This window comes from Cynocephalus volans, chromosome 8, assembly GCF_027409185.1.
Source record: "Cynocephalus volans isolate mCynVol1 chromosome 8, mCynVol1.pri, whole genome shotgun sequence".
In the NCBI taxonomy this organism is placed as follows: Eukaryota; Metazoa; Chordata; class Mammalia; order Dermoptera; family Cynocephalidae; genus Cynocephalus; species Cynocephalus volans.
Window position 1 is genome coordinate 101,101,206 of NC_084467.1, and position 27,973 is coordinate 101,129,178.

General features: G+C 33.6%; 1 protein-coding gene across 4 annotated transcripts in view; it reads right to left on the minus strand.

The window, feature by feature from the left end:
- TRIM33 (tripartite motif containing 33) overlaps positions 1-27,973 on the minus strand; it is a 105,553-nt gene that overhangs the window by 7,833 nt on the left and 69,747 nt on the right. For 2 of the 4 annotated variants that reach the window (XM_063104393.1, XM_063104392.1), the window contains exons 5-15: positions 21,340-21,456; positions 18,622-18,736; positions 16,269-16,415; positions 15,687-15,804; positions 14,447-14,721; positions 13,467-13,631; positions 10,168-10,368; positions 6,609-6,671; positions 5,062-5,194; positions 3,545-3,608; positions 1,179-1,338 (exon numbers count right to left, since the gene is read on the minus strand). In XM_063104393.1, coding sequence (XP_062960463.1) covers positions 1,179-1,338; positions 3,545-3,608; positions 5,062-5,194; positions 6,609-6,671; positions 10,168-10,368; positions 13,467-13,631; positions 14,447-14,721; positions 15,687-15,804; positions 16,269-16,415; positions 18,622-18,736; positions 21,340-21,456 — 1,558 coding nt within the window. The remainder of the gene's footprint in view (positions 1-1,178; positions 1,339-3,544; positions 3,609-5,061; positions 5,195-6,608; positions 6,672-10,167; positions 10,369-13,466; positions 13,632-14,446; positions 14,722-15,686; positions 15,805-16,268; positions 16,416-18,621; positions 18,737-21,339; positions 21,457-27,973) is intronic. The other 2 variants (XM_063104395.1, XM_063104394.1) reach the window with 1 other exon arrangement.

Below are 27,973 nucleotides of genomic sequence, written 5' to 3' on the forward strand. Positions count from 1 at the left end.
AAAAAAAGCCCCAAGTTATTTAGGCATGCTAATATACGATGTTAGAGGGTCTGCCCCTCTAATATTGGTTCACTCGAATAAGGAAATTAATTAAACTGTTAAGCACACTGACTGGGAAGTGAGTATAGAGTTGTGCTTTTCCTACAGAGAGCTGATTATGGCACAGCATTTTTCACACGAGGATCTTCTGCACAGCATTTGAGAAGCATTCTGTAATATTCTTCTACCTACCTATCATTGTAGTAATGTAGGAAGATTATGACAATGTAAATAAATCTTTCACCACCCTTTCGCACCCATTTTTATGGAGGTACTTTCCAAAACAAGTTCTGGATGAAGAGATGACACTGCTACAAACCCAACGCTAATAAATCTGTTGCACTCTAAATCTATATATACTGTGATGAATACACTAATACTCTGAGATGAAATTCCTATGTGCCAACCATGAAGAAACTGAGATAGAAGGCTGGACAGGAAGAAATAACAAAAATTGAAATTTCTAAACAAAGAAGGACTTGAGCCTTCCTTTATTTTAAATTTTTTATTAAACTGGGCCTCCCCACTAATTATCAACTAGAACATTTTATTGATTGATTGACTGATTTTTTTGTTTTCAGGGTGGCTGGCTGGTATGGGGACCCAAACCCTTGATCTCGGTGTTGTAATACCACATCTTAGATTATAAATTTTATAGAATGTTCCATTCAAAGAACTCTAGAATGGTTAATAATGCATAAACCAAAAGGCAAATTTCCCATCACGATACTCTCTGATCAATAAATTTCTTTCATGTCAGCAATCTTAACCCTGAGCTCACAGGTCCAGGACAATGCCAAGGATATTCTGTGGCCTAAGACTCAATGTGACTACTGAGATGATTATTCAGAACAAAATTCAGAACAAAACAGAACCTGATTTAGCATTATAGCAAAAATATTGACTAAATACAAATTCAAAGATAATCTCAAATGAGTACTTAATACAATTAAGTCTTTTCAGCTGACTCTTGGACAAAAAAGTTGAGTTAGAAAAAGAGATACTTAGCTTATGCCAAGCATGAAAATTGAAAGATAAATAAATGTCCCTACAACCACTATTCAGTTCAGCCTAATATTCTCAGAAGAATCAGGGAAGTGACCTCCTTAAATCCCTGTCAGACCCTGGTGGGAGTTTACCATGCAGGCACTCCTCCTGCCATCCTCTGTCTTTTCTTGTTTCACAGCTCCTGAAAAGCTACAAATTTCATCTTCAGTCCCAGGTTCTTGCTTGACCTTTACTTGATCAGATTTGAAACTAATACTTGTCTTCTCAGCAGTTCTTCCTGATGACCCACAGCTAATAAGAAAACAACAAATAAAGGTCACATATGTTTGATTGTATGATATAAATAAATTATATGAAAAGCAATGTTCACTGAAGTGGAAGCAATAGACAATAAACCTTATATAAGATAAACACATCTCATACTACAGTTAAGAGGAGTGTGGTATAAGCCTAGCTTCCAACTCTTTAAGAATGGATATCAAAGTTTCAGAAGACCTTAAAAACACATTTTATGGTTTGAGGCACTTATAATAAATCATCTAATGAGTCAAGTAAACAATTATTTTCTCAAGCCAGTAGTACAGAATGTCAACGATTCTTTATCTGTATAAAAAGTTTCAATTCTTCTCTATCTCCCTAAACATCTAAAGAAAATGACATCAATAATAGCAGTTGGTGAAGCCTCTTCAAAGGAATTTAAAGGCTTTTGGGAGCTGGGGATTGGGAGAAGAGGGAAACAAGTAGCAAACAACCTGGAACTTCATTATTTGAATCAATGTAATAATAGGCAAGAGGACAGGTACATGACTAATCAGTTTTATCGAGAGCACAAAGCGAAATCACTGTTAAGAGAAGTGAATAACTGGTAAGACTGTATTGCATTGAGAATGAACATCTTTTTCCACTCAGTTTGTACTTTTCTTCTAAAAGCACTGATTATTTAAAGTATGATTAAAAAGCCAACCAAGTATTTAATAAGACTGGTCTTCAGAATGCACACACACATCTGAGAGTACTTCAAAAAGTTCATAGAAAGATTCATACTTTTAATTCCATTTTTCTACAAACTTTTTGAAGTGCCCTCAAATATACAAATAAAAAACATTCATATAACATCTAAAATAAAATCTTTCTTGCATTGTACTAAGTAATTCAAACTAGAGAAGAGTAAAAAACAGCTAATACTTATTGTATTTTATCTTAAAACACACACGTGCACACACACACTCCTATTTCTTAAGCTCTGTCCACTGAAAAGGCCTAAAAAATAATGAATATTTCAACAGCAATGAACAATTCAGTAGCAATGAATTGCCCTGGTACTCAGAAGATGCTCTCTAAACACTATTTTCCCATTAACACGACTCAGATTTCTTGGAAAAATGGCTGATTCCAGGTCTGAGCAAAGAAATGTGCAAGATGCACCTGGAACATTGTTTCATAGGAAACAAGGAAGTTTTCAAAGACTAATGGGATTATTGCAAAAGAACTACGGAGCAAGTTTGAAAAAGCTCTGACAGGGCAAAGATGGAATAATTTAAGCCACCAATAAAAATAATATATAATGGACTAAGACATATAAAATATGTCTAAATGTATGAGTTCATGAAGTTAATTATAATAAAACTAATTGGTCACTGTTGGAGGGTGCTGGGAATCAACTCATTACCATGAAAGCTGGTAAATAAAGAGAAATAGTCAATTTTTCCTGCCCTTCCTATAACCCAATAGTTGATGACAGAAAGCTTCTCTTTAATAAAGAAATGGTACAACAATTAAAATATCACTTTTCAACCAGTAAAAAAAAAAAAAAATAGAGCCAACAGTGATCATTAATGGTTGCTATCAAAAAAAACAAAACAAAAACAGATATTATGTGCCCCTGATGGAAGTATATACTACCACCATGAAGTATCTTGCCCTCCCTTCCCCCAAATCAAACCTGAATCCACATACCAACAGAGACAAAAAACAGGAGGTAGTATATTTAAATAACAGAGAAACAGGGGAAACTCTATAGGAGAAATAACTATATTTCTACAACAAATAAATTGATGTTGATGTAAACATCAGTGATGACAACATATACAGAGCTTATTTGAATCTTATTCAAAGAAATCATGTTTCTAAAAAAGCATCTATGGCAAAAACTGGGAACTCTGAACACTAATTGGACCTCTACTGACATTAAAGAATTAGCTGTTAATTTTTTTTTAGGTGTGATAATGGTTCAGTGGCTAAAAGTTTTTAAAATTCTTATCATTAAATGATACATACTGAAATAATCACAGTGAAATGACATGTCTGAGATTTGTTTCAAAATAATCCAGACCAAGAGAGAATGGGTATAGAAGAAACAAAATTGGCTATAACTTGGTTGATGTTGAAGCTGAGTGATAAATATATGGGAGTTCACTGTAATATCCTACTTTTATTATATATACTTAAAATTTTTCTTTATAAAAAAAAAAATAGTTATTAATAATAAAATACTCACCTGCCTCGACTGCCAGTACTAGAGGTACTAGGGGGTCTCACAGGTGTGTGAGAATTAGATAAACCTAAAAAATAATTAAGTCAAAATGAATATCGATGCACATAAGAATATTTGAAATTTTATCTACTAGTTACAGAACTCAAGATCATTATAACCCAACCTAGACATTTTTGGATATCAGACATAGTAGCAAAGTCAGGGATGGCATGCATAACCTCTTGTGGACATCAACCAGCTTCTCTCAGCTGAGCCCAGACATGACTCAGACTCCTCCTCAGAGTAATACTATTCAACCAACAAAAACTACCAGATTAAGAAAAAGCTATCTGCCATCCCTCCCCAAGTCATCTGATAAAATACTCTACTTAGATTCCCGTTAATTATTCTTTTTAGAAGTCATGGAGTAATTATTAAACCTCAAAAATTATATGTTAATACTGTATCTCTTGCAAAAAATCTCATGCAAAATCCACATTTAAAATCTCATGTTCTTCATCTAGAAATAATTAGGTGGTCTGTTTCAGTAGGAAGAAAGAACATTTAATTCGCATCAGAAAAATATATTCTGTAACCACTCCTGGACTGTTAACCTGTTTGGAGTTGATTCAATTATGTATTCATGAGAGTCCCAAATGAATCACCTGGTAATAGGGTCAATAAAATAACTGAGATTATGAAAGAGAGCTATACCTCATGGATATTTAAATAGTTTCCAGTAAATTTAAGTTTTTATTTTAAAATTACAATTAAAAAATTCACTTGCCCTTCCTCAACTCTTGTTTTTTAACAATTTTTCGATTTTCTTTATTTTACAAAGTGTTTTAAAGTTGGGTTGAAACTCTTCAACTGACCATCTGTATGTAAAATATCTGACATAGAAAACATATACATCTACAAATGCAGCAAAGAATGTGAATACAGTGTGGATTGGGTACTTTAGAGTTCTGAACAGTGTAGACTATAAACATATATTAATATTATTTCAGTTAGTTAAAGACTGCCAATAAAAATTGAACAAAAATCAGGGGAAAAGTATCTGTTACTGTGATAGTTAGTTTTATGTATCAACTCGGTGAGGATATGGTAACCAGTTCTTTAGGCAAACATCAGTCTAAATGTTGCTGTGAAGATATTTTTTAGATGCAATTAACATTTAAATCAGTAGACTTTGAGAAAAGCAATTACCCTCCATAATATACGTGGGCCTCATCCAATCAGCTGAAGTCCTCAAGAGAGAAGACAAAAGTACCCCACACCTCCCTGAGGAAGAAGAAATTTTTTGCCTATAGACTCAAGATTCTTCCCTGGGTTTCCAGCCTGCCGACCTGACCTGCAGATTACAGACTTGACAGTACCCATTATCACATAAGCCAATTCCTTAAAATAAATCTCACTCAGTCTCTTACTCTACCTCCTACTGATTCTGTTTCAATGGAGAACCCTGACTAATACAGATACTGAGAGACACTTTTTTTAAAGGTGTTAAAGAAATGAGACAATATTCCTGTTTGTTTTACCTGATGATCCCGGAGATAGGGCAGAGGGTCCTGGGGAAGGATTCATGGTGCTTGTAGGCTGTGGGGGTAAGTGACTGCCTGAGATGTATCTACTTAGTAGATTATCTAAACTACTTGAGCCAGCATCTTCCAACTGAAGAGAAAAAAGATAAATATAAATTTGCTTTGATTAAAGCAGAGGAGAAATTATTAATTTCATTAGTGTTATTATTTATACTCACAGTTTACTAATAAACAATATAGTATCTAATTCAGCTTAACTGTTGCTTCTTTAGGCTCCCCTGAGAACCCAAGTAGTATAAAGTTTATGTAAATAAAAATATATAATTAATATTATTCAACAAATATCCAATTGCTCAAGACAAAACCTAATGATCCACTAAATACTATGTGTTCAATTATGAAAATAACTTTGACACACTGACACTTTTGCTCTTTCTCAAAATTGCCGTACGACCCTATTTATCAGTAACCTTGTGTCCAGTCTCCTTGCCTCTATTTCAATATCCAGAATCCTGACAGAATGATTCACCTGAAAAGAACTGTAATCATGTCAGTACCCAGCTTTAAAGCTCTGACTTCTTACAGACACAGAGAGCCCTTAGCCTGACATATGATGCCCATTATTAGACACACAAAAAAGGGATAGTCAGCAAGAGATCTGAGCCCTTTCCATATTTAGGGGCAGTTAGATAAAGCTAGAAGACCTGGCACTGTCATTTTAGGCTGATTCTCAACCTGAACGTCAATTTCCTATCTTTAAATCATCCCACCTACACTGCAGAACTCTGATGATTAATTGAGAAAATATTTATGTAAGATAGATTTAAAAGATACTATTTAAGTATGAAAATTACCTTATATTAAATTTTTCACTATTCCATATAAGAGCTGGTCAAGTTGTTCCTTCTTAAATAGTTGTTAATCTTCTACCTTATACCCACACTTGACCACTTTCAATTTTCTCCCCCACTAACAGCCAGATTCTTATGCAAATCTCCTTCTGCTTAAAGACAGAAAACTGAGCACATGTGTTTACTTCTTGCTCTCCTTTTTTCCTAAAAGTGCACTGTTTTTTCACAGCTATAGAACAAAAAGGATAGCATTAAAGTAGAAACTTTGGAGGAAACTACAGATATAAACAAAGGTGGAATTGGATCGATAGAAAAATGATCAGAATGGAGCAGCTCACAACATATCACAGGCAAAGAAGGATCCTCCTAAAAAGTAAATAGGACAATTTTCCCAAAGCCCTTTAAAAATGCTATGCAAGAGACATGAAGGGCTGAAGGTGACAGTAGGTTATGGGTTAGCTGGAGGGACAATTAAAGGACAATAGTATTTGTTACCCTCTGGAGACAGCTATTGGCCAACAATTTACTTATAAGCTATAACTACAAGAGAAGCCCTAGCTGCAACTCAACTGAAGGGCTTGTGAAGAGGGGGGCTTCTAATGTGGGCCACAGATGGAAGTGGGGCTGCATCCAACCTAAAAACAAAGAAGGGGAAATGATTCAAAGCAGACATGAAAATCCCATGTTTCCTACCTCTGCTCCCACTCCTTTTATACTTTCCACCTGCAATTTGTATCTCTGGTGAGACAGACAATTCTAAGGCAAGAAGAGTGGACAGGTCAGGAAGAGGAAAACAGGAAGAATGATGCCATTATATCCTCCCACAAGGAAATGCTACCTGAAGTATTCACCTCCAGATTTCACTAGACACAGACAAAAAGTCATCATAAATAAAGTTAAAAGTCTAACTGGAGAAACATTAATACATTTATTCATTTAAACCAATGTTTTTCGAGAGTCTATGAATAACTGCATAAGTGTTATAAATAATTTATATAATTTAAATGGAAGAAGACAATCCAATAGAAAAATGAGCAAAGATATTTCACAGAAGACAAAGACAATTCACAGAAGAAATAAAAATAATACATGAACATAAGATAACCAACCATACTAATAAAAATGTTGGTGACTTCAAGAGATAATAGCCTTCTCCTCTTTCTAGTTTTGGTTCATATATGGTTGTTTCTTATTGTGTTTGTGCTTTTGTGGTAACCACCTCTAATTGCTTTTAAAAGTAAGTGACAGCCACAAGTGTCAGCAAAAATGTGGAAAAACTAAAACCCTCATACACGGTTGGTGGGAATGTAAAATAGTGCAACCACTGTGGAACACAGTTTGGCCAAAAGTTAAACAGACGATATGACCCTGCAGTTCCACTCCAAGATATTTACCTCAGAGAACTGATAACCTATGTTCACATAAAAATTTAAACACAAAAGCTCACAGCAACATTATTCATAACAGCCCAAAAGCGGAAACTCAAATTTCATCAACTGAAGAATGAAAAAAATGTGGTATACCCACCCATACAATGGAATATTATTCAGCCATTGAAAAAGGAATTAAATACTGATACATGTTACAACATGGATAGGCTTGGAAAACGTTATGCTAAGTGAAAGAAGCCAAACATCATATAATTCCATTCATATGAAATGTCCAGAAAAGGCAAATCCACAGAGACAGAAAGTAGATTAATGGTTTCCAGGGGCTGGGAGAGAAGGAAATAGAGAATGACTGCTATGGGTCCAGTTTCTTTTGCAGTGACGAAAATATTCTGATGGTTACACAATCTTGTGAATGTACTAAAAACCTATGAATTGTACATTTTTGGAGTGCATTTCATAGTATAAGAATTGTATCTCAATAAAAACAAGTAGATGATACTTTAACAAATTAGTAAATAAAAATAAGGTAGGACAACAGATCTGCAATTAAATGCAACAGAAAGTTTGTAGGAGAAGGCATGGATTCTGCTCCTCCCACACCACTTTAAAAAATTAAAAATGGGAGGGGACACATGCTGAAGTTCCTTGTCTTGATCTCAAAGTTTTTCTGGGCAGGATGACAGGAGAAGTCTAATACGGGCTCACTTCCTTTATGATAATTAGCTTTTCAAAAATATGGAGCATCTACACTTCCTCTATCTGGGCTCTGTAAGAAAGAACTGAACCAAATTAGAGTAGCCCTAGCAAATGAGCTTAAGTTAGCAACCATCCTTCTCCCTTTGTAAGTTTCTTAAGCACTAGAACCAAGTCTTCATCTTATCCTCAATGCTGTAATACTGTGCATACCTCTGGTTGCACAAAGGCTCTCAATATCACACTTTCCAGGCCTATAATCCCAAACTACCTCACTGATGTTGCTATGAATAGTGGAAAGACAACTGGACTTGCTTAGGAGTCTGGGCTTTAAATTCTAACTTTTCAATTTATTGTGTGACTCTGGTAAAGTCTCTAACCTCTCTTACTCTCATCTATAAAACAGAGATATTACATAACATATCAAGTGATTTCAAGCATTAAACTGAAATACTGCCTGTAAAACCATTATGTAAATTATAAACTTTTAATTTAGAAATTATACTTTTTAATTTATATTCTAAAATTTTTCATTCTCTCTATATAATCTGGTACAAAACTACCATTCCCTTTGCCAAAAAAGATCTCTCCTAATATGAAGCAGGCAATCGGATTAAGAAATTCAAAGAGGAACTGATTTTCAAACAATTTTGAAGTTGTAAAAACATCCTTTAAAACTCTTACATAAACCCTTTAAATACATAAAAATATTACACTGCAGTCATAGAAAGAGTCAAGGGTATTACAGTCTCAGCAGTTTGACTGCTCCTTGCTCCCATGGTGACCCATGACTCCAAGTAACTCATACAATGCATGAGATGATTCAATATAACCCTTGCAGGTTCTATTTACATTTTAAAAGAAAGTACTTTTAAAAATAAATTAGTGAAATTTCAAAAGGCACTGAAAGATACTTTTCTGCAGGAAAATGTCACAGTTTAAAGTGAAGAGAGACCTCAGAGGCCCTTCATGTTCCATCCCTTCCTCCTCACCATTATTTTCCCTCTCAGTATATGCCCCAAAGTGTGTGATATCTAGACCTTCCAAACCCACCCTTTCTCAGCCAAACCTGTTTGCATGAGAGGTTGAGTATTCCTTTTGGATCTAACAGAAGAATAACAAAGATCTGACCACATTTTGGTCATGGGTCTTCTCTCTGGCTCTTAAGTCACAATGGGAGTGCACCATCTGACACAAAGTTTGTCTGTTGAGAGGTGGTAGAAAGGGAGGAACTAGCCTATTAACAATGCTGAAATTAATCCATTATTGTACCTCTGTTTAGTAAGTCTCATAATTTACTACTCATGCAACATTCAATTTCCTAGAACTTTAAAATATTAAGGAATGCTAGTTTTAGCACAAGAACTTTTCAAAATTTAGATATTTATATTTTACTTTTTTTAACTGACAAATAATAATTGTGCATATTTATGGGGTACAATGTGATGTTTTGATCTATGTACACATAGAAAGATTAAATGAAACTAATTAACATATCCATTACCCCACCAACCCATCATTTTTTGGTGATAAGAGTGCTAGAAATCCATTTTAGTAACTTTGAAATATATAATACACTACCACCAACTGTGGTCACCATGCAGTGCAACAGATCATTAAAACTTATATCCAAGGAATTTAAATTGGTATGTCAAACAAATATCTGCACTCTGATGTTCACTTCAGCTAGAATATGAAAACAACCTAAGTGTCCATCAACAGATAAATGAAAAACGAAAATGTTGTATATATACACATGATGGAATACTCTACATCCTTTAAAAAGAAATTCTGTCATTTGCAACAACATGGATGGAACTGGAAGACATTATGGTAAATGAAATAAGCCAGACACAGAAAGACTAATACTATATGATCTCACTTATACGTGGAATCTAAAAAAAACAGATCTCACAGAAACAGAGAGTAGAAAGGTGGTAACCAAAGGCTAGGCAGAGGAGGGCTGGGGAAAAAAGAGATACTGATCAACGGGTACAAAGTTTTGGTTGGACTGGAAGAATAAGTTTTAGTGATCCATACTTTACTCTTTAGAAATTTCAAAAAATGTTGATTGTGAATTAAAACAAAACAAAACAACAAAACCAGAAATATATACTCATCCTAATTAACATAAGGTTTTAAATGCCTCATTTAACTTAAATACAAACCTGTATGGGTGGAATATCTGGCAGTGATGGAAGGTTTTCTGGATTGGTAACTGAGGGGATTAGCTCTATTGCTGTAACAGATGGGCTGGTGGGACCACGGTTTGCATTTGCCATAGTTGCTGTAGTAGGGCTCGTTGGGTTGATTGTGGTGTTGTGTACTGATACTACAGGAAAGGGTCCAGCATGCCCTGGGTTTGAGTGCTGTTAAGAAAGAAGACATTATTTATCTGCCAGGATATCTGAACATGAACTATATTTCTACAATAATTTTCAGTTTAGGAAGGATACATAAGTGTTTGATATATGTGGCCGAGAAACAAAGAAGTGGACCTTTCTCAAACTTACATAGGAGAAGAATATTTCAAACTTAGCCTTTTCATTTTTCTATTCATTTTTGTGTAGTATCTAGGGAAAAACAGACTTGCCAGTAATTTTTCAACCTGTCAGCCTGGTGATATGACCTTATTTCAGAACAGAAGTCTATATAATCGATAATCTGGAAGCATCCACGTTTTCAAACAGCAGGCAAGGAAAGCCACTGTTCCGTCTATATTACTCTTTGACCCTTTAGTCTTTTTTCGAATAAAAATAATTGTATAATGCAGCCTGATGTGACAGAAAGAATAATGAACTGACAAAAAGGAAATATGACATAAATTTCCAACTGTAATATGGTGTGTACTTAGGAAAATCACATAATATTGGTAACTCAGAAAGGTGGATAATGATACTTAAACTGTTTCATTGTAAGGGCTGTTATGAGGATCATTTAAAATAATACAGATGAAAATTTTTGAGAAATAAATTACTGCACACATATAAATAAATCATTTGAAATACTTAAAAACGAAAAATGCTAAGATCAAGTGATTTCTGTAGGGGTGCCCTAAAGCCTAAGGAAAATGCTCTGAGATGGTTAGTTAGAGTGATTCTGTGGCTTATGCATTCTTTGAAATGGTGTACCTGGCCGCTAGCAATACTTGAAGGCTCTGCATGAACTAAGGAGTACACGGGTATATGAACAGCTTTAAGGAAATTAACGTCCATATTCTCAACCTTCATATGTACTCCTTTCTCAAAAAACCCAATTTGCCTAAGAATGCATCATGCTCTGCAGGGTTTCCTTTTCCACCACTTCTCCTGTAACTGCTCTTCTCCCACTTGATGAAAGAACAGCATACCTCTGACCCATTGCTAATCTTGTTCTAGGCACAATGCCCAAGGATGGGGGCAGGGAACTGTAGAGATAGTCAAAGATACAATTGGAAATAGTTGTGTTGGGATTTGAGACATAACTGGCTCCAAAATGTAGGCAAAAAATATTCAAATGAGTTCTAATATTTGATGTTCAACAAAATTAAACCCTTATGATGCTGTCACTGATAAAAGAGTTTTTAAGTAGTTTTGATGGACCATTGTGAATCTCAGCTCATAATCCAGAAAAAGTTCAAAGAATTGAGGAATACTGCTATAATAAAATTCTTTTAATTCCCTAACACATATTTTTGTGAACAAGTTTCCTGAGCATCACATAAAAACAAAACTGAAAAAACTAATAAAAATCAACACTGAACTCTAACTCACTCTAACAATAAATAACAGCATACAAACATACATAACTGAAAAGGAGGGGATAAATAGGCTCTGTCTATCTCAACAAAATGTACATACAAAAGAATTTTATGTTTTCTAATATTCTTAAACCATGTAAAGATATATATTTTGTTTCAACAATTATGTAGGAACAATGTAATAATTCATTCCACAGAAAAGTTTTAATGCTTAATAATAGCCTTACTGTCACTGGAAATTTAACAAAATTTCTTTTATTAAAATAAGCACTTTTCCTTCAGAAAGTTATAATAGGCTATCAAGTATAAATATATTTATTTAAACTTCTGTAGAGTAATTAGAAGGGAAATTCAAGTCCAAGGAGAAAAGAGTATAAAATTTAGATATTCAAAAGAACTTGATATGGTATTTGGGATTCCAGTGGATTCATTTCAAAGAATGATGTAAATGCTTTACATTATACTGTCAATATTTACAATACACTAAAAACTGTCTTTTGCAACTATTTAAACAAACTTATAATGAAAATTTTAAATAAAAAACTTCAATTTGAGGGAGTGTACATTTTTCAAAACTCTTTCCAGAGGTACTTTGGGCCAAAAAGCTGAAGGACCACTGCTCTAGGACCACAGTTGTTTCTCCAACTTTAGTATGCAGAATGACCTGACAGACTAAGTAAAAATTTACATGTTATTGACTATTCCCCTCCTGAAAATTCTGATTAAGTGGTTATGGCTCAGAATCTATTCTGAGCAAGGTCCCCCTTGCTCACCCCAAGCTGACTAGCAATTCTGATGACCATTAAAGTATGTTTTCAGAAACAAAACCTTCAGGATTAAATATTGAACTCTATTATCTCATAAATAGCAATCCTGGCTGGCCAGTTAGCTCAGTTGGTTAGAGCATGGCCTAACACCAAGGTCAAGGGTTCGGTTCCCCATGCCAGCCGGCCAACAAATAAATAAATTAATAAATAAATAGAAATCCTATGTAAAAGTAGCCTCACTATATAACCATAACCTCCTATGCAAATGCAATCTACTATTCAGGCAAAGATTATGAAACATGTCTCTAAATATACTTATTTTTAAGATTAAGCATGTCTACATCCTAAAAGGAACAATAGTTGAATAAAGAACAGCAAAAGAAAAAAGACATATACACACATATAAATATATATATATATAAAATATATATATATAGAGAGAGAGAGAGCTAGCTCTATTACTTTCAGGGTCCTTTTCATATATTAGGATCAAAAAGTTGCATTAGAAGAACAGAGAAAGGGGCTGGCTGGTTAGTTCAGATGGTTACAGGGTTGCCTTGTAACACCAAGGTCAAGGGTTCAGATCCCCATACCAGCCAGCCATCAAAAAAAAACAATTTCAGGAACCTAATCTTGATTTTATCATCATCTCTTGTGACTGTGGGTAAACCAAAAGCTCCTTACATTTATTTTGCCCTTCTGTAAATTAAATGGGTTGGACTATATCAGAGGTTCTTAACCCCATAGTATATGCTGGGTTTAAAGGGATCAAAGAAGCTCTTAAAATTGAATACAAAATTTCATGTGCGTGTGTGTTTTTCTGGAACAAGAAGATATACAGCATTAATCAAATTCTCGGACATATCAATGATGATAATAATATCCCCCCAACTGACTAAGTAAAACGGTGTCTTTTAGTTTTAAAATCGTATGATTCTTACAAATGTAACTCTAGGCATACTTGTCTTTGGAGGTGTGGCTGCATCATGGAATATTGAGGGCCGCTGTGCCGGGGTATCCCTGGTATTCTGGCAGCATTCTGAGCCAGTCTCATTTGATGGGCTTGAAAAGCTCCACAGTTCATGTTGCTTCTTTGCATTGTTTGCACACTGATCAATCTTGGAGGCTATAAAAAGTAGAAATTGCAATTTATGTAATAATATTTTTAAAAATAAATTTATCTTTCAATTATAAAATGTTATGGTAAAAATAATTTAGTCAGGATAAAGGGTACAAAGTAAAAAGTGTAAGTCATTCTTCTCATCTCTAGCCCCAATCCCCAGAGGATTGGTAATTACCAGGAGTTTGTGTATATCATTGCCAAATTTCTCGCGCGCGCGTGTGTGTATTTAAAGCACATCAACATTAACTTGACTGGGATGGGGGGGACAGAGCAGGAGAGACACAGGGATGGGAATGATTTGAACAAATGTCTACAGAACACATCAGATCTTAGGCAGAAACAATCTGGTTCTTTGGCCCACAACCATATGTGGAAAACAGAAAAGATCTGGTGTGCAAAGATAGGAATTTATGTACTTCTAGAGTATTGTTGAGTTAATTTTGTTTCCCATGATAAGATATTTATTTATTGCCTTTCTTCACAGCACCATGACATTCCTGCCCAAACCAGAACAAACATTTGAACTCTTTTTTTTTTTTTTCCTGACCAGTAAGGGGATCACAACCCTCGGCACGGTGTTGTCCGCACCACGCTCAGCCAGTGAGTGCACTGGCCATCCCTATATAGGATCCGAACCTGCAGCCCTGGCGCTACCAGCGCCGCACTCTCCTGAGTGAGCCACGGGGCTGGCCCTGAACTCTGACATTTGAGTCTGATTTTGTTAGTAACTTTGAAATGTGTAACTCACCTATATAGGATGAAGTGTAGTCTTGAGCTCTTCATAATTTGTATCAATAATGTAGTGATACAATACTCACCTGTTGTTGTAACATCTGAGGGGCTGCTTGTCTAGTATGTTGTTGTGTTGTTGCTGTTGTAGTTGGTACAGGTGCTGGTGGTTGCTGCATCCTCATCTGTTGCAACTGCTGATGTTTCTGTGCATACACTTGTTGTTGCATGTGCTGGAGTCGAAGCTGTGCTAAATTTATCTGTCCAGGGGTTTTACTAATGTGGTTTGTCCCTGGAGGAACTTGTCCAACTACAACATTAGGAGTATAACCAGGAGCTGGTTTACTTTCTATTACTAGATTACCTGAAGGATTTAAAAAATGAGAAGAATTTGCATGTAATCAACTACTTTGCAGATTAACCACTATCTTTCCTCCTTCTTCTGACAACTATCAGCACCTCAAAGCTGCCAATAGTACAGCAGGTTGAGAGCTAGGTTTAAAGATGATGATCAAAAACCTAATATATATCCAGGCTGAATAAATAATTTTTGATTATTCCAAATCAGAATGTTAAAAATCATTCCTAGTTACCATGCCACACAAAAACTGTTTGCTGATGCTGTATCTAACGCTATAGCCAAATTTTAACTTTTTTTTTTTTTTTAACACGAGGCCATCCAACCACTGCTTTTACAACTCCCAATGTTTAGGACTTGATTATTTTGAAAGTGAGTTTACTCAATCTGTATACAGCTCTAATTGTTGGGAAGTTTTTTGTGGTGTTTTTTTAATTGAGCTATTTGTCTATCTCTCTATAACCTTCACCTACAGTCTTTAGGTCCACACCGTGGAGTAACAAAAGCAAAGTCCACTTCTCTTCCATATGAAAAGAGCTACTCTTATCTTTCAAACATTCCTAAGGACATGATCGTTGGATATATCAGCATCTTGGAGGTCGTCCTCTAGTGCACAATTTGGCATAATCAAACTACTAAGCACCTAAGAAATTCTTCCAGAGAATGAGGAACCATTTGCTAAGATTTCTATATGAAATAGTCAATATCAATGTTAAAAGATTTGGGGGGGAGGGCGAGAGTTAGAAATGGTGTAAATTAATAAAGGCTATACAGAGTAGACTCTCAACATTCTTAAGATATAATGATGCAGCAATACAAAATCACAGCTAAAATGAGTTTCTAATGAATAACCTATTTTCCAAGTAGTTTACTATTTAAAGTTAAAAACTTAATCTAAAAATTTGCTTTAGATGTTTTCTGCTCCTATTTTGGTGTTCCAAGTTATATTCATGAAACTAATTATTTCTCACCTAAATTCACTACATTCTTTGCCCAGAAGGTGGGATCACAATGGAAACGTATTGCTCCATTAGCAGCAGGGACAGGATCACACCGTGCTTTCAAAATATGACGCAATTGAAAAGTAATCTTAAAGGGAAAAAATTTCACATTAGTCTTAAAATTAAGTACAAATTGAGAAAACATAGAAGACAAAGACATTAAAAAGTTCATATAGTCCCACAGTGTCAGTGTCTGATGAGACAGTGTCAGTGGTTAAATTACCAATCAAATCAAATGAACATGATTCAATTTCTGCCATTCCTGGTAATATATCAAGATACTAAGTATCTTCAAAAGAACACACTGTATGATTCCAGTTGTACAAAATTCTAGAAAATCATAGAAATCAGATTAGTGGTTGCCTAGAGCTAGGGGTAATGGAGGAACAAGGAAACTTTTGCGGATGATAGAAATTTTCTATATCTTGTTGATGGGTGGTGGCTATATTTGCCAAAATTCAAATTCACTCTTTAAACAAGTACCATTCACTGAATGTAAATAATATCTTTAAAAGGTCAATTAAAGAAAAATAAAGATGGTATGTGTCTCACCAGTCGCTTGCTGTACAGTAGTGCTGTGCTGCTGCCGCTTGCAATTGCCCAGTTTGTAAAGTTCATAACATGCTTCACCTGCCGGGAAAGGCCTGTGATGTCATTCTGCTGCTGTAGTAATTTCATCTGTCTTTCTTTTGTAACATTCTGAAACAGAATAAGAGCTTCACTGAAAAATTCTATATGAAAAATATCAATGCCTAATTTCTATCTCAAATGAATACCTATATTTCCTTTAACAATGGGATAAGTGGACAAGCTCATGATTATTTAATGAGCCCTATGATCAATTAAAGGAAAAGTTACTGACAAAACTGGAACTAAAATTTAGTTCTCTAAGCTAAGAAGCAATTAATTAATGTTGGATGATGTTTCTTTTAGCACACAGAATGTCTGTTAAAAAGTGTCTTTCTCCCCATACCCACCAAATGCAAAAAAAAAAAAAAAAGTGTATTCCTATTAGGTTAATCCAATATACAGGGTTTATAGCATAATGAGTTGACCTTTAGAAATAATTTTATATAATCTTAACACTTTTCTGGTCAAAGAAAATTTTGTGTCATCAGTGCCACCTAGTGGTATGGCATGAGGCTGAAGTTAAAATACTCTTAAATACCTAAAACAAAATGAAAAAGATAAATTCCAGAGATCTAAAAGGAGAAGTAGGGAAACTTTTGATATGACAAAAGTTCATAAAGAACAAAGGAGTAAGTGAAGGTTAACCAAACGGGAAAAACCAATTTCAAGGAAATGCTGCAAAGGAAAAATAAACTGCTTTATGGGAACTAAAACTCCCAGAAAGGATGGGTAATCTCTTATGTACCTTGACATTCCACATACCAAACAACCTATCTACTACTTCTTTCCTAAACATTTTCTCCCCAAAATGACTCATATTGGTTTAGTGTACAATATTTTTCCTAAGGAAACAAGTTGTTCATTTTATAATGTAAATCAATGATTAAAAGTATCCAACTAATAGAAGTTTTGGTTCACAACTCCATTAGAATTCATCCCTTTTATAAAGCTTAGGAAAACCTCTCTTTTACAAGGCATAAGATCCTACACTAGAAAACATCTATTTTTAAAATTATCATCATGTTAGGAGTATGTGGTAGATCCATCATTAGGTATTCACATATACTTTAGCCTTAAGAGGCATCTCTTAATTAAGAAACTCTTGCAACGGTTTTACAAATATTATTTTATACATATATCTAAAATATATTTATAATAAGTTCAAATGTATCTAAAGTAGTTACTGCTAATGCTCTCTATTCTCATGGTCCTCTTGGGGGGAAAAATGTATTAGGGTTAACACAACTGACTGAAGGTATAATAGGAAAGAGACTTCCAACCTCAATGATGTGAGAGAGTACTTTTAATCCCAGAATTATGTTTCAATGGAAAGATATTATTTCAAAAGACAGAAATTCAGAGATAACATTCTGTTGACATAATTTCTTTCATTTGTATGTGTGAAATACATAATATTTATAAAAGTGCCTAATATTTTTAAAGGGTTCTACGGAAAAATGGAAAAGAAAAAAACCTACTATGTACAATTTGAGGTTAATGGAAGTTAAATAGTCAAATACTCATACAGTTTAAATGATTACTATTGAAGGGTGCAGAGAATATAAACCCTATGGTCTGAGCCTACTTAAAAGCACAAAATTTTCAAACAGAAAACATTTCTTTTTTAAAAAATTCAACTGCTCGGAATATTCACATTTGAAATTTGCTGAGAACAAATCAACTATAGGCAGTAGACATGAGTTTCTGGTTAAAAATTAATTTGGATTTCATGAAGTAACTAGATTTTCATTCAGAAATTTAAATCTATGTATCAATATCAAAATATACAACACAAAGACATCATATCACAAAATTATCAAGAAGTTTAAGATTTATAAATTTCAAAACAAGCAACATTTTCAGCCAAACTATGGAAATATTTTAAAAATAAGGTGAAACACATAAATGATTCAAACAGAGGCCCAACATGCATTTACAAGGAAAAGTTAAACTGAGGCCCCATGTTAGGGGGAAAAAAAGAAATGTGCTCGGTCTTTGTCTTCATTTACATCACATTTTCACAGTAATTCTTTCATTCCTAAGAGGACATCACTATCTTCAAATGCATACAGCCTAATTGGTATTTTTAAATAGGGTTGCAAAGTAACTAACTAGAAAAAGGTATTTTTTCCAATAGAAGATGAAAAAAAACCCTCGTTTTATTTTACTTTATTTCCATACCCCCCAACCCATCTAAAAGAGCTTTCAATAAACATTAAAAACAGCTGAAGAGCAAGAGAAGCAGTTTTTGTTTTATTTTGGCTTTGAACCATACCTCTAGCTGCTGTAAGAGAGATTTTCCTTTCTTATTAATTTCATTGATAAGGGTGAAAATGGCCACTTTAATTTCCTGTTCTACTCGTTTGTTAGTCTCATTTACTTCTTTTATCCTGAATAAGAGAAATGCATCATTAGGTTATCAACTTATCCTATGTCTCTCAATCATCAATTGTTACAGAAATTCATCCAATTGGGCACTTAACAGAGTAATTATAATTAAAACTTTGTCAAAATGTACGACTTGGTTTCAGCAGACCTCACCACTCAATTTGGCCCAAACAAGTTATGTATACAGATAAAGAATAAATCTGATATTTAGTAATTCTAAATTAAGCTCATAAAGGCCAGTTTATTAGGCTGGATGGCAATCTCCTTAAGTCAGTATGACATGAATGTCATATACAAATATCTGACACTAATAATTGCCAGTTGGCATCAAATCTGGCACATTGGTCTGTTGAACCTTAATGCTTTCCAAGAACAATGTGCAGAAAAACAAATTTGCAATCAATAATTATTATCTTTTGAAAGATTAGGAGTTAAACTTAGAAACATTTATTTTCACTTATAACTTAACTACTTCAAAATGTGGGTTCTGATACTTCCATAATTCCCCCTCAAAATGGTTTCCTACTATATATGGAAAAGGGCATAAAACATTTTCAGTCTATTTTTAAGAATGACTGTTAGACATGTTAGAAATAGGTATACCCACCCAGTGGTTATGAAAGTTTTGGTTGCAAATATAAAGTGGCTGATACCTTGGTATTTACAAAATAGGAAGTGGGGAATCTCACCAATACAAAGGCATAAAATATCAACAACCAACCACAAGAGGTAGCCTTCAATTTTTATACATTCTACTTCTATACAAATTTTAATCCATACTTTCAGCCCCTAAACTGCCTCTCATTTGCCAAATTCAAATTTGAGTAACTTTAATACACTCTAAGCAATAATCTCCTTTTCCTCCTTTGTCTGTACATCACTGCTTGTTGGCCACTTATTTGAAAATTTTATTGAAATCTGTCCTTATCTTATTAAAGTGACTGGAAGACATTTTTAAAAAATAAAGTAACTGGCTGGTCGGTTAGCTCAGGTGATTAGAGCACAGTGTTATAACACCAAGGTCAAGGGTTCAGATTCCCCTACCCACCAGCCAGCCACAAAAATGAAAAAAAAATAATTAAATAAAGGTACTAATTATTAGCATTTAGAAATATAGGTCTCAAACATAAAATGATTGAGCCAAAGACAGAAATCATTAAGCTTGGTGAGAGCAGAGAAGAGTTACCCTTACTCAGACTCACATTAAACTTAAGGAGGCCTACTGTTTGTTCAATTGTGAAGTAGGAAAAAAATGTACATTAAAAAATTATCAATATAGATCATTGAAGAATGTGTCTAAAAGAGGAAGTTATCACTAGAGATTTTAATACTCTTTTTAAGCTTCCTGAAGATGAAATCATTAATATTCCCAAACCTTGGCAATCTTCTAATAGATAAACCTCTGGTTCTCCCTCTGTACACAGATTTAAGGACATATAAACCTCTGGCTCTACCTCTGTATACAGATTCAAGAATATATATAAAAAATATGTACAAAAATACAATGTATATATAAAACACATATAAAAATATGTGACTGCCATATGAATCAACTCAATGTATTTCCTCTGAAAGGGACATCCATCTATAATTTGTGAGAAGACATAGTTATCCTCTCCAGTATCAACCACAACATACCAGTAGTTTAACCTAAAACATCCTGACATTTCCCAAAAAATCCCAAACCATCAATGATCAGTGTTTATGTATACATATTATTATCTATAATCTCTGAGGAGCTTTTTATTTTCTTTTGATATTACTTCTTAAGATGAAAAGTTCTACTACATGTAAAGTACTATTTGCATTTGTTCATTCAAGTATTAAACATTTTTTGAGCATCTACTATGTGTATGTGCCATTTTAACCATCACGAATTAATGAATTTTAATATTGAAGAGAAAGTCTCAATATTTCAAAGTCTACATATTAACCCTCCTCACACCTCCAGGAATTTACAGGTTTTAATTATGCCAGCTCCAAGTGTTTGTCTTTCTAGTGTAAGAGTCCTAACCTGGTTAATCTACTCTTACAGAACTTACCCCCACTTTCCCTATCAATAAATTTAGCTTCCTTAAAAATGTACCAAAATGGAAAAACTTTTAAATAATAATGATAATGATGGCAATGATAAAGAAAATAGTAGCTAAAATTTCAGTGCTTACTATGTGCCAGAAGCTGTAATATGTATTCATGTTATAATGCTACTAGTAAGATAAATACTGTTTTTAATGCTTGTTTTACAGCTGGGGAAATAAATTTGTCCACTACTTTTAGTACTCTCTCTTCTATACTGTATCTTCCTCAGTCTCCACTTTAAATTTTTATAATTCAACTCTCTCCATATTAACTTCTTTTTCCAAGTTTAAAGCTTACACGAACTGGAGTCTATTATAAAATAGTCAATGATGTATCCTAAAAGAATATACAAACTTTTGGTCAATTAAATTTTGTTTTAATTAACAAATATTATAATTCTAAACTCAAATTATGCCATTTCCCCTTAAAAAAAAATGTTTTCTATATATGCTTAATATAACATAGTAGGAAAACAAATTTAAACTTCTCTTTAATAATTCTTATGGTTTTAAGACAACACACTTACCTATTCTGCACCTGAGTAGCTGCAAAATGAACATAATTCTTCTTCTCAAGAAGCTTAGCCAGTAGATTCTCAATTGCGCCTTTCTGATTTTGAAAAGCTTCTTCCAAAAACTGATACCTTAAAACCAAAACAAAAACTACATTTGAAACAAAAAATTTACAATTAAGATGTTAAAAATAAAGAATAGCTACATGAATCAATCTTGAAACCACACTTAAATGATCAACTCTCTATGATAACTACTAGTACCTTACCTCAACAGCAACTTTTAACTGGCAATTCTTTCCCTTCTGACCCTGAGAAGCCATTACGAAAGAAAAAAATTACTCAAAAAATGTTTGAGTACCAGAGTTTTAATTCAGGATTACATTTTTTTAATCCAAACAGTAGAATAAGTTATATACATTTTAAATCATAAAATAAAATGATATTATAGAAAATACTATTGAAGTAGGTGAAACTGCCCATAGTCCCAACATCACAAAATCACTACCACTGTAATATATAGGTTTCTCAGTCTTTTAATTATGCATTTTTATATGTGTAATTATAATATACATGCAATTTTGCATCTGACTTTTTATTCTTTGTCTTTATAATCACACTTTAAATTTTTAGTTCTAGATGCTGTATATTGTTAAACTTTCCAAAAGGGTTAAATCAATTAAAAACATCACCAACACCAGTTTTATTGTAGCTTTGTCAACATCAGCGGTGTATGTTAAAAATTCCTAATTACGATAGTGAAAATTTAGACTTGATATTAAAGTCTACTGTTCTTTGGTTACTAGGAAGCTAGAATAATAGCATTATTTGATAGTTTTGTTTCCTTTTGTAAACTGAACATTAAGTCAACAAATATTTTTGAGTTTGTTCTACATCCTTTCCATTACGGTTCATATTCTAGTAATAAATAGCCACAAATGTGAAATGATATCACACTGTGCCACAAGCCATAATGAAGGTATGTATAATCTGTAACAAAAACCCAGTGCCTAAATCAGCCTCGATTCCAAGGAAAGCCTCACAGGGAAGTCAGAACAATATCCTATTCTAAGTGCAGAGGCATGTTTGGGTTACTACAAATGCTTCAACATGGCCAAAGAAAAATAGCAAAGGTCAGAATGAGACAATGACTGAAAAAATCCAGAAGAAGACTGTGAAAAGCCAGGTGTACCATGTTATTTTTGCATTTTATTCTCTAAGTAATGAGAAACCCTTGAAGAATTCTAACCAGAATGTGGTAATCAGATTTACATTCTAGGAAAATCATCAGGCAGAAATATAAAAGACCTGAAAAAGAGGAAAGAAGGGGAAGACGAGCTAGAACTCTAAGACAGCAGCTCAGATGAGAAATCAAGGTACAGTACTGGTTGGTACAGCCAAACAAACAAGCTAGAACAAATGACTTTATCAGAGAGATCAGCAACTTTGGTGATTTGGAAGGTAATCTGTCAGGTATGTCAAGGTCCATGGTACAACCTGAAAACTGAATGCACAGTCAAAAAAATGTCACTAGAAATGAGGAGTTCAAGGTACTAACACAATTATAATTGCCTATGTGGACAATGAAATCGTGCAAGTAATGGCAGGAACCGAGATAAGGAAGCAGACCATGAGCATCTAGATGTCTGTGTCTTCACTCAAGGTCTCAGCTAAGGTAGACAAGAGGAAAGGCTATGAAATTGCTAACGTAAAGGCAAGTTTGTTAAGATAAAGGGAAGTTTGATTAGTGATTAGATTCAAAAGGTAAAAGAAGAACGGATGGCAGTGGAAGGGAAAGTATAGAGCAATACGGGATCTGTGTTATAAAAAACAGCTGGCAAGAAAAGTTTTATTTTCTGCACCGATTTAAAGAAAATCCTTTATTGTGGTAAAATATACAAAATAAAATTCACCAGTTGAAGCAATTTTAAGGAGAATATTTTTAAAGCAAGAGAAATTAAGCACATTACAATTCAAATAAGATATTAATTAAACAGCACCAAAAAAAGACATTTAATTTAAAAGACTTCTAAAGAGGTTCTACCATTGGATAGGAGACTCAAAGACTGTTCCTTCATTAAGAGCAACATTTGATTTATTCCATATACCATGATTTCTCTAAGGCCAACAAAAAGTTTTACTACATTCAATCTATACAAATAAAATACAAATATGAGATTTCCATGCTAACCCTTCAGACTTATTGAACTTTATTTACATTGTGAGGAAGGAAGAATTTTTTGAAGTAGGGCTTGATTACATCAACAAATAGAAGGGGCATTTGGTAGAAAGGTCAAGTAGTATCAAAATTCATAAAATTCTAATTCATAAAATTTAACCTTGTGCAAATTTCTCTTTTTAACCCAAAATAAATATATTTCAGAATCCTGTTTCTAAAAATATCTTGTTGCATTCATGTGAACAGGAAGCAAGCAAACACAGTATTTTCATAAATAGGATATACCTAGGTGAAAATGTGTCCTTTCTTTTATATAGGAGTTGACACCTGAGCTGGATGCTAAAGGATGAATAAGAGCTTTCTAGGTAGACACACCTGGGAGGAAAGCGAGAGCTTTCACTAGAAAAAAAAAATCTGAACATACAAAAGCACAGCATTCTGAAACCACCTGTCATTTTCAGGGCAAAGCAAAAGACAACAAAGATAAAAGAACAGGGAGGTACCAGATGCTAAAGAGCCTGGTACATTTTTGCTGAAATTAGATTCAGATAATAAATATTGGTAAACCATCAAGGGATTAATTGAAAAGTGATGATCACATTTCTATCTGTTCACTTAGATAAATTTCAATTGTATGACTGGAAGAAAAACACTAAAAGGAGCTTAAAAAATAAGGAAGCAATATGTAAGCAGTTTTGTTTACAAGCTACCTCTGATTCTCTTAGATAATGGAATAAACTTCCACTGAATTTTCTTTTTAAACTAACCAAAATTATGGCTGAAATACTTCAGAAATGGGGAGCAAGAATAACCAACAAGTGGATTTGAGTGTAATTTTAACTAATATGTAAATGCTTGAAAGTAATTTCTTAGATTTTAATCTTGAATCTTTAATCTATGAAGTAGTGATTCATAATGTGGGCTGCTTAGTCACAATGATTTCAGAATTTCTAAGTAAAAATTATGTATGCCTAGGATTTAGTTAAGAGAGTCTAAATAAAACTTTCTGTGCTTTAGGGTAGAACTATAGAAACTAAGCATAATAAATATGCTACTTGTTATCTGGTATTGATCAGAATCAATTGGTATGCTTACATATTTTTTCTTGTTCAGAAAGTATATTTAATATAGTTTGTTATGAAGTTTTTAAAAATTACTCATAAGGATGGGAAATGAATAATAAATGGGTTATTTTTCAAAAAGTTGAGAACCACTTAGCTAATAACTTCAAACTTTTGAATGCCCATTTAGGGTCCTGTTAAGTCCTGAGTTCTGTTGTTATACTCTACTGTCAAGTAAGTACAGTATTATTCTTAGTCATTGTACCTATGTATAATAATTGATGAGACTTAGTTCTGGCACTTCTAGGGAAATATATCATCTTAGTCTGTATCCAAGCTGAGTATCTAGGGAAACCTTTTTTAAAAAACTGACTCAGGTTCATTTTTTCCAGTTATTGTTTTTTAAAATTACATAAAATTTCAAACATATATTGGAGGTTCAATACCACTAAACTTATTATCCACTTCCGAAAATTATTCATTTACAGCCAATTTTATCTACACACTCACCTGCTCCATCCCCTAGATTATTTTAAAGAAAATCCCAAATATCATATTTTATTTAAGCATTTCTCAATCTATAGATAGCAACAGCAAGCCTGTTTGAGAACCTACTATATTTTCAGGCACTGTGCTGAGTATCTTACATGGATTATCTCTTTCAACCTTTAGAAAAACTTTAATGACACAGATACTATTACTATCTTCGCAGTTAATATTTGGATGGCTTAGACACCCCTTTGTTTCATCAAATGGAATAATCATCATATTTACCTTTATAGGACTGTTCTACGAATTAAATTGGTCAAAACACACAAATCGCTTAAGACACAGTAAGGGTTTAACACTTGCTACCAGTTATTCCTACCAGTAAATTTTGAGAAATTTTTAAAAAGAGGCTATGTTCGTTACTTAAGTTTCACATGTAGGAGAGATGATAGTGGCCAAAAGAGTTCAGGGAAAGCAGCAGACAGTAGGAACTGTGAGCAACCACAAGGAAAACCTAAAAGGGTAGAAATTTCTAGAAAGCATAGGGAAGCTATTAGAATTCTCATATGAACAGAACAGGACCAAAAGCTAACTTTAATTAAATCTCAAAGGGCACAGTGACATCACCTGATATTTCAGTTACCAAAGACTTCATTAGTAGAACAGGATGTCACCTTCTATTGCTATCTTCAAAATCTCTAATCTTTTCTTCTGTAATGTCTAATCTGCTGTTAATCCTAGCCAAAATGAAACAGAAAAAAATGAAAAAAAAAAAGAGAGAACAATATATCACACTAATATATGTATAACTGGCATTCTCAAAAAAGAGAAAAAAGGAAAGAGAAAAAATATTGGAAGAAATTATAATTATAGACAAAAATTTTCCAAGTTTGAGGAAAACTATAAATCTACATATTGAAGATGCTGAACATCCCCCCAAGCACAAGAAATTTTTTAAAAACTACAATAAGGTATATCATTTCCAAACTCCTTAAAACCAGAAATAAAAAGAAAATCTTAAAAGCAGCTAGAAGACGGGAAAAAAGATACATTACATACAGACAAAGACATAACAGGAGATTTCTCAATGAAAACAATGCAAGCCAAAAGAAAGCAGTGCAACATTTTAAAATTACTGAAGGAAAACTGCCAGCCTAGAATTATTTATCTAGCAAAAATATCTTTCAAATATAAAGGTGAAACTTTTAGAAATGATAAATATGTTCACTATTTTGACTGTAATGATGGTTTCACAGGTGAGAATCTATGTCACCATAAACGCAAGATCCAAAACTGCTATGATCTCAGCATAGAGGTGTAGTAAGAATAACCTATCTCTCTATCACCTCTAAAAGACTGAAAGAAAGTTACAGTGACACTGTGGAAGAGCGAAGGGGAGAACCCTTAGAAGCTGTAGTCACAAAGCACCCCACCTGTGGCTTTTTAAGACCAAGGACACATTATCTGGGTGGTTCAACACTTCATTCTGGAAATTTAATTGCCCTAAACTGGTAGCGTTTCTAGGCAATGGCAACAGCAATTCAATCTTCTACTGAAAAAAGCATCTTAATTCTAGACAAAAGAATTTGCATAAATAACTTTCCTAGGAAAGTGAGAAGTTAACAGTTTAAAGTTACCATTTATATAAAGAAACACGGCACTTTGAGCAAGAAGTAACAGAAGTAACAGAAGCGACCCACTAATAGAAGCAAAATATCTATGCTTACTATATTTAAAGACTGAAACACAAGCTAGAAAATATTTAGGCAACTATTTTAAAAGTTAGGTAAAGAATACAAAGGATCTCTTTGAACATTTTATGGCAACTCCCTATAAATCTATAATTATATATAAAAATAAAGTTTTTAAAATGGGGAGTGGCTAGCAGATTTAAAATACTTAAAATGCAATGAATGGGTTTTAATGGCAGTTTAGACATAGCTGAAGAGAATATTCATGAACTGAGACTGTACACAGGAAACTGCCTCTCTGTTTTACATTTTGAACATAAAAAAATGGGAAATGCAAAAGTTAAGGGAAATGGAGAATGGATTTAGGCGGTCTAACATATACCTACTTGAAATTCCAGGAGAGACAACAAAAAATGCAACACATGCAATATTTAGAGAGATTACTGATTGACACAATCCTAACCCAGATTTTTAAAGATATTTTAGTTATTTCCACTGTATTTTTAGGTACTGTTTATAATAATATATCTTGTGTTTTAAAAAATAAGATATTTTAGTTATTTCCACTGTATTTTGGGGTACTGTTTATAATAATATATCTTGTGATTTTAAAACTTTTTAAAAGTATACAGTCATTACTAACATGAACTGAATACTTCTATTTGACAGAAAGTATTTAAAGGGTAGGGAAACCACATTTAAAAAGATAAAATAAGGTCCTATTCTTCTTTTCCTTATACTGTAATTAAGAAGAAAAAAAATTTTAATAGGGTGGTGCCATATAGTACGTAAGTGGCTAAAACAGTCTAGACTGGGTACACAGAAAAGGGCTCTTGACGATGTGATACTTATACTAATATCTCAAAGAAAGAAACCAGGCACGCAGAGATAGATCAGAGATGCACCCTAAATGAAATGAGGTAGAGATTTGAATTGTGGCCAAAAAAAAAAAGAGAGAGACCAATCTACAGGTTTTAATCTTTGTAATAATTTTACCAATTAATAAAATTTTCACCCAAGATACTTCTCAACCCATCTGTCCCTTTGCCAAATGGATAACTTTTATCTGTGGAACTAATCTCTCTGAATGTGTTCTTTCTCAAGTCTTCTCTCCTGATATTCCTCTCTTTCAAAGTAACTCTTAGCTATACATAATTATTCTCTTTCTAGTCATAAGCAATTATTTTGCTAGATAACTGACTCTTTGGGCCAATGGGTTCCGCAGATAG